General features: G+C 49.9%; 1 protein-coding gene across 1 annotated transcript in view; it reads right to left on the reverse strand.

Annotated features, from left to right (window-relative positions):
- Positions 1-9,836: 9,836 nt before the first annotated feature.
- The window catches only part of CORO2B (coronin 2B), a 70,326-nt gene continuing 67,630 nt past the window's right edge, over positions 9,837-12,532 (reverse strand). Inside the window, exon 11 of the mRNA XM_068964468.1 lies at positions 9,837-11,740. Coding sequence (XP_068820569.1) covers positions 11,609-11,740 — 132 coding nt within the window. The 3' untranslated portion in view covers positions 9,837-11,608. The remainder of the gene's footprint in view (positions 11,741-12,532) is intronic.

Below are 12,532 nucleotides of genomic sequence, written 5' to 3' on the forward strand. Positions count from 1 at the left end.
GAGGCCAGGTGTGCTCTCAGTTAAAAGACCATGGGTTCAAGTCCCAATCTGAGTTGCAGTTTCACCTGGACCTATGTTTCTCAGCGTTACCTGACTCTAAATTTCTTTCTTTGCTGTCTGTGGACACACCTTTATCTCTATCCTAGAATTGCCCCCAAAGTTGAACACAGTCCCTACTCTGCTGCCCACTGGCCCTGCTCCCACAAGGCAGCTTTGGGTAATAGACATTTATTGGAGATTTGGGAAATAGATTACATTGGAGAGAGGATTGAATTGCAGGACTGCAGTCCAGAGACCTCTTTGTTCTTAAAAATCTTCCCCAATTTTTTACAGACTAGGGCATTAGTCTCTGATCAGATTACTTGGTTTTCCTTTTGCCTCTCTCCTTTGTTCTTCCTCATCCCCAAATTCTTCATTTATTTATTTATTTATTTATTTTGCCACACCATGAAGCATGTGGGATCTTAGTTCCCCAACTAGGGATTGAACCCAAGCCCCTGCAGTGGAAGTGTGGAATCCTAACCACTGGTCTGCCAGTGAATTCCTCCTGAATTTTTGTTCAATTCTTAGGCAGAGCTATTTAGCTATCTTTGTTTTTTCCTCCCCACCCATGTCCTTAGGGCCTCACCTTCTATCCCCAAGGGGCCTATCAAGGTATTTTCCTAAACAATGACATTTCCTTCCTGAAAAGGAACTCTGGTGCCAGCTGATAAAATAATGACTTCTCTTATCTGCTTCAAGAATGACAAGGTTGCCAGATCATGTTTATTCTTCAGAGGATCTGACATTAGTTGAGCCTTCTGGCAAATGGGGAAAGCAACCTGTCTGTGTCCCTGGTAATTTAGGTTTGTACCTGTTATGTCATTTGATTTGATGCTCGGAAGTTTGGGAGAAAGAGTAGGTAGCTCTGAGTAGCTCATTTTATGTTGGGCAAAAACAGCGTTTAGAAACGACAAGTGACTGGATAAATGCGCTTCTAGGCTCAATCTTGAACCCAGATCCAGCTCATTCAGTTGTCTTTCCCCTAAGAGTTTTCATGAAAATTGAAAATGTCCCTGGTTTATTAGCCCAGTAAGCTGTTTTGAGAATGAACTTGGTGTCCCTGCAAAGAAGGTCAAAAGAGACAGGGGTTATTTGACAGATAGGTTTTACATAAATGCTGGAAGAAAAGATAAGCTGTCAGCAGATGCTCTTCTGTGCTAAGACTGAAATGTTAGCCTCCTCAAGATAACCATCTTCAGGCCATTAGGAAAGACTAAGGCTACAGAGGAATCCAGCCAGATTGCTAGGTATGCGCCTCCTTCTCCCTGCCTTGGGTGCCTTGCCCTTTTCTCTCCCACCCCAACCTTATCCTTCTTCAAGCCCACTTTCCACTCCTCAGAATCCTCTGGGAAGCCATCCTGAACAGCCTCATACAGATGGAATCTTTCTTTCCTGGAAATCCCACTGGCAACTACTCTCTCTGCTTTGCACCAATTAGTGTGCTCTAGATCAGTGGCTTCCAAACTTGGTTGATTGCGACCTACAGTGAAAGGCAATGGCACCCCACTCCAGTACTCTTGCCTGGAGAATCCCATGGACAGAGGAGCCTGGTGGGCTGCAGTCCATGGGGTCGCACAGAGTCAGACATGACTGAAGCGACTTAGCAGCAGTAGCAGCAGCAGCAACAGTGAAAAACACATATTTTTTCATTTCAGTACACTCCCCCCTCCCCCAACACAGAAAGCAATACACACAGTAGCAATGCACAAGGTTTCATGCACAGATGTGCTGTGCTGTGCTAAGTTGCTTAAGTCATGCCCTACTTTGCGACCCCATGGACTGTAGCCTGCAAGGCTCCTCTGTCCACAGCACTTCCCAGGCAAGAATACTAGAGTGGGTTGCCATTTCCTTCTCCAGGGATCTTCCCCTTCCAGATATTGAAGTGGGGTCTCCCGCGTTGTAGGCAGACTCTTTACTGTTTGAGCTGCCAGGGAAGCCCATCTTATTTCATATGGTGGACACTAGTATTTCCTTCCTGTTCTACTTAGTGCTTTCTTATTCTGTGATACTAAAAAAAAAATGCTGGTTGTAACACATTAAATTGATTTCAAGACCCACTAAGAATAATCCTTCCTTTGTGCATGAGTGCTAAGTCACTTCAGTCGTGTCTGATTCTGAGCAGCTCTGTGGACTGTAGCCCACCAGGCTCCTCTGTATGGGATTCTCCAGGCAAGAATACTGGACTGGGTTGCCGTGTCCTTCTCCAAGGGATCTTCCCGACCCAGGGATTGAACCCACATCTCCTCCTTTCCTGCACTGGCAGGCAGGTTGTTTACCACTAACACCACCCGCGAAGCCCATCATTCCTTTGATCTCTCTGCAATTCAGTGTGACATTTTATCATATTCTGGAGCCTCCCTCCACCTCCTGACTCTCGATCTGATTCTCCAGATCAGCTCACCTGAGTACTCTCAGAAGCTCCTCACAGCCTCTTGCCCAACGTGTCTCTCTTTTCCATCCTCCTCATGGATTTTTCGAAAATGTAAATTTCATCTGATCATTCTGACGCTTCTAAGGCTTTCCATTGCTTAAAACTGCCTCCCAAATAAATAGCCCAAGGAGAAGACCCTTTGCAGATGGTCCCCTTGCCAGCCTTTTCCTTAGCTCCAGCAACTCAAGGCCCCCTCAAGTCCGCTGTTTCCTTCCTCTGTGACTTTGCACACACTGTTCCCTGCCTGGAAGGCACCTCTCTCTCTTCTCTAGTGGAAAACTACTTTCACTTTAAGAACTCAGATTACTAGAAAGAAGGAAATCCTGTCATCTGTGACAGCATGAAGGGACCCTGAGTGCACTATGCTAGGTGAGATAAGCCAGACAAAGACAAATATTGTTTGTGGAATCAAAAAAAGCCAAATTTGTAGAAACAGAGACTAGAATGGTGGTCACCAGAATGTGGGGGCTGGGGGGTGGAGGTGGGGTGGGGCAGGGGTTTTGGGAATGCTGGTCAAAGGGTACCAACTTGTAACTAGAAGATGGGGATCTAATGTACATCTAGTGATTATAGTTAACAATACTGTATCATGTACTTCAAAATTGCTACAAATTTTTTTTAAGATTAAAAAAATATGTTTACTTGGCTGCACTGGGTCTTAGTTGCAGCATGCAGGATCTTTAGCTGTGGGATGTGGGATGGGATTGAACCTTGGGCCCCTGCATTGGGAGCGCAAAGTCTTAGCCACTGGACCACCAGGGAAGTCCTGCTAATAGATCGGAAATGTGCTCACTACAAAAAAGAAATGGCAGGTTTGATCCCTGGTCAAGGAACCAATGGAGAAAGAAATGGCAACCCACTCCAATATTCTTGCCTGGAGGATCCCAGGGACAGAGGAGCCTGGCAGGCCATGGTCCATAGGGTGGCAGAGAGTTGGAAAAGACTGAAGCGACTAAGCACGCAAAGGAACTAAGACCCTGCTGCTGTTGCTGCTGCTAAGTCACTTCAGTCGTGTCTGACTCTGTGCAACCCTGTAGATGGCAGCCCACCAGGCTCCCCCGTCCCTGGGATTCTCCAGGCAAGAACACTGGAGTGGGTTGCCATTTCTTTCTCCAATGCATGAAAGCATGCTGCATAGCTGCAAAAAGAAAGAATAGCAATGGTAATGACTTGATTGGGCTTCCCCAATGGTTCAGGGGGTAAAGAATCTGCCTGCAGTGCAGGAGACCTAGGAGACATGGGTTCGATCTCTGGATTGGGAAGATCCCCTGGAGGAGGGCATGGCAACCCACTCTACTATTCTTTCCTGGAAAATCCCATGGACAGATTAGTCTGACGGACTACAGTAAACGGGGTCGCCAAGAGTCGGACACAACTGAGTGACTTAAGCACACGTGAACAGTGATTTAATAAAGATGTTAGCTAACACTATGGTGGTGGTCATACTGCAATACACAAACACATCAAATCCTTAAACTTACACAATGTTATATGTCAATTATATCTCAATAAACAAAAAATAAAACTCAGATTACTGTCACCATGAGGTTGGTGTTTTGAGTGTTCCTATATAGTGCTCTGATCTATTACGTATTATACTGAATTATAATTACTCATTCACATGTCTGCATCTTGAGAGATGCAGGCCAGGAATTTGTGTATCTCAACTGGTTTTATATCACTGGCGCCTAATGTAATGTCATTATCCAGCAAATGCTAACTGAAAATTAGCAAAGGAACACTGTTCTCCAGGGACTTCCCTGGTCGTCCAGTGGCTAAGTTTCCTTGCACCCAATGCAGGGGCCTGGGTTTGATCCCTGGTGGGGGAACTAGATCCCACATGCTGTAACTAAGACTCAGAGCAGCCAAATAAATAAAAATCAATATTAGAAAGAAATAAATTCTTTGTATAAGAAAAAGAACACTGTTCTCCAGTTCCATGTCATTAATTAAATTTCCCCAGTTCTATATTATCTTGATCTGTGGCCATTTTAATGATCCTGTTGTGTATGTGTGTGTGCACACATGTGTACACATACGTGTGCACGCATGCATGTTGGTGAGGTGGGGGGAGGGTGAGAGGATGGATTTTGTAAACAGCTGTTGATCTTACTGTGTCTGAGATCTCTCCTCCCAGCCAGAGATATTCACTGCCTCAGGGAAAACTGAGATTCTGATAGCAGGAATGCATAACAAATAAACAGTCAATAATCAGATTTTGACTTTCCAAATGTAATTTCAAAAATTCGTGGTTGAAGCAATAGTTTTGACAGCCTAGGGTTTTGATTTGAAGAGGAGAAAGGGCTCAATGCCAGAAGAAGCAGGTCACAGGGTTTATGCCACAAACAGTGGATTGGGAAGAGGCAAGATTAGGGATTGGGGACACCTGGGGTAGGGTAGGAGGCGCTCAGTGGGTGGCACCAGACCTAAAGGGATCAGGGAAGGCCAAGTCAGCATCAAGAGGATCCAGGGAAGGCTGAGCCAAAGCCTGGGGAGAATCTGTTGTCACCTTTACGCAGGAATCCACGTGAGCAGCGTGCACCTCAGAGGCAGGGATTCTCCTATCAGGCCTTCCTCCCATCAAGAGTCCAAGAGAAGTGACACCTGGCCATATCTGTGTTGCTTACACCATCCAACTACCCACAGGCGCAATCTCCTCCTCTGGTCTAGAGGGGCCATGACGATGTGGGAGGAGAGGTCCCAGTTCCTGTACCTGGTGAACTGAGCAGAATAAGCCCGAGGTTTCATTCAACAGGAAACAGTGGCAAATCCTACGCTTTTACACGCATTTAAAATATCTTCCAAACTAAAAAATAACCTTTCTCTCTCACTGACAAAAATTGTCTATTGTAGAAAAATGTAGCTCTTCAAAAAGGAGAGTGCTAACCTGTCATCTCATCACCCTGAGAAAATCACTGTTAGTCATCTCGGTCCTCCCAAGCATTCTTTTCTGCCCTGTATGTGAATTTTAACTGTAAATTAGAGTGGAATCTCTTTGCAAACAAGAACTATATCCTGTTCATCTCTTTCATCCTCACATCTAGGATAATATTTGATGCAGAAAAGATGCTTGATAAATATTTTATAAAACAAATATTTTGTAAAATAGCTTTTGCATGAAAATGCTTCCTAGTAGGTGAAGAGAGACTAGTAGGCTTCTACTTGTTTCCTAGTAGGTGAAGAGAGGCAAAAAAAGCTATTTTCACTGTCGTTACAAATGACTTCACCGTTGGACAAATAGGTGAATGTCAGGCATCCTGAGGGGCAGGTGGGACAGGTAGGGTGGAAAACCCTAGGGTGCGTGGGGCCCTGCCATTTCACGGGACAGTATCAAGCAGCCCCAAGGGGAAGATAGCGTTTATAGTGATAAGAAGAACCCAACAGAGCTCTCTAAGAACAGTCATTCGTCTGTGAACTAGTCTGAAGGACAATTGCTAAGCTGGGTGCAACCAACACTGCCTGCTGTTGGAAGTTTAAGAGAAGTATAAAGCAAGGTACCAAGCTCTGTAAAGTGCTCCATCTGTTGGCAGGGGGTGACTCATTTCTCATCACAGGCCCAGCCTTCCAGGGCACCGATTCAGGGCTTCCCATGGTCTGGCTGACCTCTTTCTCTGCCCCTGGGCTGTATCTCTTGCCTGGGATGCAGCTCAGGTTTCTCTCATCAGCAACTTCCTGGAGACCTTGTAGGGCTAAAGCTGGTGAGCCCCAGGCCCGGGCTGGGCTGTGACCAGGGCTGCAGAGGTCTAGCCTGGACCTCTGCTCCTCCTTCTCTGGCGTTTCTTCCCTCCCCTTCATGTTCCTGGCTCTTCCTTCTGCCATCTCATCAGCTCCAGGCCTCTTTGAATTGTACTCTCCAGGCCCCTCCCTGCCATTGTCCCTTGGGCAGGACAGGAAGCGGGGAGGTGCTAAAGGTCGCAGAGTCAGGGGCTCAGCTGGGAAGGCAACCCCGGTTCAGCCCCTTTCCAGCTGCTCGGGACAGGCAGCCTCAGAGGGTGGTGAGGTGAGCGCCCCCCTCTGGCTATCTCCAGATAACTCCTGCAGCAGTCTGTTGACAGCGACTTGGGGCAGCGAGGGTCCTGCTGTCCCCCACTGAGCCTTCTTTCTTCTGTACTTGGGGTGTTTCAGATCCTGGCTATTCTGTGTGTCTGCTTTGCCTGAGGCCCTTGTGCCTATATCTGGGTCATTCATTCTGGGGTGGGATGGGAGGTGGCAGAAGGGACTCAGCTCAGGAAAAATGGGCTTGATAAGAAGGCCATAATCTGCCACCTGCTGGCTGGATTCAAGCTCCTAGCAAACTCTTCCTGGTCTTTGAATCTTGCCTTAATCACTGTGACCTTGAAATCCAAAATCGTAGTCTTCAGTGTTCCCATCGCCCTCCTTCCACTTGAGCCCGCCCCTTTTTCATTGCCCCCTTGTTTCCTTCCTTCAATCTGTCCACCCTCTTCACAACAGCAGCTGAATACCGGAGGAAATCTGTTATAGGTAGAGCTTTGGCAAGGGCAAAGCTTCGCCCAAAGGGACTGTGCTAACGGGGGGATTCCAGGCAATGGGACAGCCAGGTATGAGGACTGGGACAGGAACTTCATAGAACTCTGCAGACCCGACCATGTAGCTTCTCACCTTCTCTAAGTAAGGCTGATCCAATTGAGTTTGTCACTGAATTAATTAAAATTCTAAGGGAAGATAGTCTGCAGGTTGCTCCCAAATAGAAACACAGAGGCACAGAGCGCAAGAAGCTTCTGCCAGCCTCGCCCTCTTCCTCTCCCTGATCCAAGGGCCTGCATCCCCCTGCTCCTCAGGCTGGCGGACCTGGGTTGGTGGGGATAGAGGAGGGGAGTCTGGTAAGGCTTCCTGTGGTGGAGGTGAGCGTCTGCTCCTGCTCTAAGCAGCCCGGTCAGCACAGCCTTCCAAGCTGAGGGGCAGGGCCCTTGTGGTGCAGGTGTTTGCAATATGAAATCATTTCGCACAGGAAAGAAGCAGCCACGTTCTGCACGGTCCACTGGCAGTCTGGGATGTGTGCCCAGCACCAAGAGAGAGTCTAAAAATGCCCAAGCCCATCTTGGGATCTCAGGAGGCTGACTGAAGAGAATCCAGGAATCAGTAAATCTGCAAACAACTGCCTATTTCACCTGGAACCCGGCAGAGGGTGGAACTCACCCCAGCCTCCAGGGGTTCCACATCCCGCTGGGTGACATGATGCCTATTGAGGGACCACTGGTTGGAGCCCCTCAAGGGCAAGCCTGGTTCTTTTCCATCTCTGGGTTCCCAGCGCCCAGTACTGAGTAGATTCAGCCACTCAAGGTGAGTTAGGCTGAGCTTAAAATCCAAGTAGGTGTTGGTATGCGGGGGATGTGTGACCAGAGTTCTAGGCCTGCCCAGAGGGACCTCTCCATACAAGAAAAGGGTCTGGAGTTTAGCCTCAGATATTCTCACCTGGAGCAAAGAAGGGAGCAAGCACCTGGTGAGGAACGTGGCATTGGGAAAAGGTATGAAAAGCCAGATGGGCTTCTTCTCCTACATGGTTACACTAATCAGAGCAATGTGGTAGGTGAGGCCGTAACTGGCCGCAGGATCAGCAAGGCCGTAACTGGCTGCAGGATCAGTGTAATGAATGAGGCGGCATGGAGCATATTCTAGTATGTGAAGAACTAAAGGACATATGTGGACAGCCAATGAGCAAGCAAGGGGTTCATCAACAAATGCACCTGGGAAACGGGCTGCTTGGAGAGAAATCACATTCACCCTGACCTTGAACAACCTTCCATAATAAGTGATAATTAAAGAGCTTCCTAGTTGGACTGGGAATTGGGGATCCCATGGGACAGAGGCATACGTGAGACAGATCACCGTGTGTATTCACCTGCCCAGGCTGGGAGAAGCTTTGGTGAAAGACCCAGCTCTACCCACCTTCTTCCACATCCCTGGAGAAGGAGCTTTGGAGTCCAAACTCTCAATGACCTTAGCATTTCTTTCAAGCCCAGCACTGTGAATTGATCCACATGAGAAACTCTACGGCTGTCTTTTTCAAATTCATGTTTCCTTAGAGTATATTTCTGCACCCAAGCCCTGTTGGAAGCCACCCTACTACTTCTTCTCTTGATGATATTGGGTTAGCCAAAAAGTTTGTTTGGATTTTTCCATAACATCTTACGGAAACTATTTCTTGTCTGCATCACTTGTGCTAGACAATTGGTGATCTTGGGGCTTTGTTCCATTCTCCTAATTGCTAGGAGAAACTTGTGGAAACTCAAGCGTCAGATCATTAAGGGACCCTCCAACTGTCCTACACCCTCACTTTATAGAGAAAGTGAAGCCCAGACAGCAGCCCAGGAGCAGTGAATCACTTCAGGTCACACAGCCCATCAGAGGTGAAGCTGGGCCTGGACCACGCCCTACCTATCCCAGGTCATGCCCCCTGCTCTTCCACTGCCCTTTATCATTTCCTCTCCAGCCCTCTTTCCTGAGATTTTCATTGCTTTTCTCTGCTTTGCTTTCTCTGGAGTTTTCTGTGGTATCCACACTGTCACATGACTTTGTAGACTGACAGCTCTGCTCCACGACCACCCTGGCTCAGTGAGAGAGGGAGGGTGGCCCAGCGGCCTGGCAGCCCCTTGTCTCATGACCCTGAGCCCTAGTCCTCCTTCCAGAAGAGACCCTGCCCAGCGCTGAGCCTGGCTGAGGACTGGGAACCTGTGCCTCCTCTGACTCTGGGCTCAGGAGGTCCATGTCCCTGTGTGTCTTCCCCATTACACCAGCTAATGACCTTGATTGAGCATGTCACATTCTGGACCTGACTACTCTTTTTGAAAATGGGAAAAATTAGAACACACCACTTAGAGCAGCTGTGAAGATCAAAGGAGTCAAGTACACGGAGTAGTTCTTTGTAAACTGTGGAGCAGCATCCAATGTTCAATGTAGGTGTCCTCTAGACCCCAACACAGGGCTGGATGTGGATGCGGAATAGTGGTTCTCAACTGGGGACAATTCTGACATCCCAGGGGGGACACTGGGTGATATCTGGAGACATTTTTGTTTATCATGACGGGCTTCGGGTTGCTGTGGCATCTGGCTGGCGGAGGCCAGGGATGCTGCTAAATAGCTGATTGTGCTCAGGACAGCCTTCAGAGCAAAGAATCATCTGGCCCCAGATGTCAGCAGTGCTGAGGTGTGAAGTCACACCTGTAGACACAGACATGGGTTGTTGTTGCAGAGGAGCAACAGAGCTGCAGCTGGGGAGTTGGTCATCAGGACACCACAGCGACCAAGAGGAGGAACCGCCCAGGTGAAACGAGCCGGCCGCGCCCAGGTCTGACAACTTGAAAACATTTTATTTCAATTCTATCCTTGGGAGGCAGCATAAATAATCACAGAAGACCACAAAGGTCAGTGGGGAAGAAAAAAAAGCTTTAGAAGTGTGGGGAGGAGGAGATGTGAGCTGACGCAGTCTAGCAGCGGGGTCTAGGGGGGTGAGGAGACCCTGCTTTAGCTGGCTGTGAGCGTGGAAGGCTCTTGGAGAAACAGCCTGAGGGTTTGGGGGGCTTTCCCTGCCCAGGTCACTCGGAGGGGCTTAGGGAGCCCCACCTCTGTGGATGGATGTTCTGCAGGGTGGCTGTGGGACAAGCAGGTGCAGAGCACAATGCATCTAGAGGTTCTAGCTAATGAGAGAGAGGTGTAGACACCCATTTCTTAATCCCCAGACCAGATCTCCCCCCTCAAACTGTGACTTTTCTGAGAACAGTGTTCATACACTCTGTGAGTAATGAGAAATGAAGGGAGAAAAGGAGGAAAAAAAGAAAATGGTAGACCAAGTGAAATGTGGCATCTCCCAGGGTCCTGTGGCCTTGAGCTGCTTCTCAGTGTTTTCATCTGCAAAGTGGGGAGAATGCTCCCTGCCTCTGGGAGCTGAGATGCGGCTCAAAGGGGATCCTATATGTCGAAGGGCTGTGTAAACCTTAAAGTGCTACACCAATGTTAGGGGCTGTGGTCCTTCTACAAGCGAAAGGCTGACCGTGGCTGAGAGTAGGGAGGAGGGACACGCGCGCAGAGCAGCCCTCGGGGCCAGCAGGCCACTGCTCAGCCCTCCCAGGGCCAGCTCCACCCTCCTCGGCCTCAACCTCCAGGAAGACAAGGCCTCATCTTGGAGTGAGTCACCTGGGGGGTGAGAGCGAAGGGTGGAGGCCAGGAGGTCGGAGGGATACTGAGTGTGGGGGAGGGGTGTGGCCCATCGGCACTACTGCTGTTGGGAGGCTCCCGGCAGTCCTCCTGCTCCCCCGAGACTTGGGCCCTGGTGATGCCCCTGTAGGATTGGCATCTTGATGCAGTGGGAAGCGCCCAGGCCTGCGGTCTGCACACCACTGGTCCTGGGTCCACTGTTCACCTGCTGGGTGACTCAGCGATGTCACTTCCCCAAAGCAACCCTCAGTTCTATCATCTGTAAAATGGGGACACTATTCCCTACCCTCACAAAGTGAACAGGAAAAGGGCATTGCCAGAGCTTTAAGCGCATCAGGGGAGGGCAAGGGGTCATTATGGCCTTGGTGAAGGATCCTCTTAATTCCCTGAAGATAAGAGAGAGGGAGCAAGACACAGGAAGGAGCTGGGCTGCTTGCAACCCTGGTCAGGCGAATGGGCTTCCGGGGCTGCCCAGGGCGAGGGAGGTAGGGGAGGGGAGGGAGACCGCGGATGCCTGCAATCCAGCCCTTACTGCGCGTCCATCAGGGCCACCGTGAGCCCCAGCAGGAAGCGCGGAGATGTCCCGGCAGCCCCCTCTGCCGGGGACAAGTTCAACCTCTAAGACTACTGGGGTTCTGGCTTCCCTCTGCGCTCCTTGGTCCCCAGAGGGCACTCGTCGGGGGGAGTTCACAGCCTTTGCCCAGCCGAGGGGAAGCCGAGGCTCCGGGGGCGTCAGGGAAAGGGATGCCAGCCTGGACTCTGGGAGAGGCTGGGGACTCCTATTAGCATGAGGTCGAGAGGTCAAAGGTCAGCTTCCAGTTCTTGAGGTGGCAGCCGGGGGGTCCTCAGGCTCTCCCCCAGCTCCAGTCCTGGCGCTCTCTCTGGGGTCACCGGAGAAGGGGAAGTTAAGGGACGAGTAGAAACAACGGAGAGATCGGCTTAGAAAGCAGCCCAGCCGGGGAGCTAACAGTTCTTGGGGCTATTGCGCAAGTTTTTCAGTTCCAGCTGAAGCTGCCGAATGCGGATGTCTTTCTGGGCCAGCTCCTCTTTCAATCTCCGAATCTCATCCTGCTGCCGGAAGAACATTCGAAGGAGCTGGTGTGGACGAGAGAAGGGGCCAGAAGGGTGGGAGAGAACAAGTGAGAAGGTGACCTTCGCCGGGGGAGAGGTACCCGTACCCCGTCCCTCCCCCCATGCAGCCTCTGTCCCTCTGACTCGGGCCTCCCACCCCTTCCCCACTCCCGGGTCGAGGTGACTCAGGTGGCCACTCTCCCATCTCTAGACTGAGCTCACTCATGCCCACTCCCGCTCCTACTCATGCCCACCCCCACGCCACCCCACCCCACCCCACCCCACCGTGTGAGGCAGAAAAGAAAGGACCCTGATCCAAGATCACCAATGAAGGGCCCAGTCCACACAGGCCAGATATCCTAAGCTTACCCATTTAGGGCTTCAAGCCTTAATAACTTACTTACTTACCATTCAGAATGGAAAGCTTTCTGAAATGTTTTGTATCGGCTCTCTCTCTTTTTTTGTTTTTAAATTGGAGTATAGTTGCTTTGGGGGTTTCCAAGGTGACATTAGTGGTAAAGAACCCACCTGCCAATGCAGGAGATGTAAGAGGTGCTGGTTCAATCCCTGGGTCAGGAAGATCCCCTGGAGGAGGGCATGGCAGCCCACTCCAGCGTTCTTGACTGGAGAATCCCATGGACAGAGGAGCCTGGCGGGCTACAGTCCAGAGGGTTGCAAAGAGCTGGAGTATGCGCACATGCACAGAGTTACTTTACACTGCTGTGTCGCTTTCTGCAGTACACCGCAGTGACTCAGCTATATGTATACATACATCCCCTCTCTTTTGGATCTCCTTTGCATTTAGGTCGCCACAGA

The sequence above is a fragment of the Capricornis sumatraensis genome, chromosome 2, assembly GCF_032405125.1.
Source record: "Capricornis sumatraensis isolate serow.1 chromosome 2, serow.2, whole genome shotgun sequence".
Taxonomy (NCBI): Eukaryota; Metazoa; Chordata; class Mammalia; order Artiodactyla; family Bovidae; genus Capricornis; species Capricornis sumatraensis.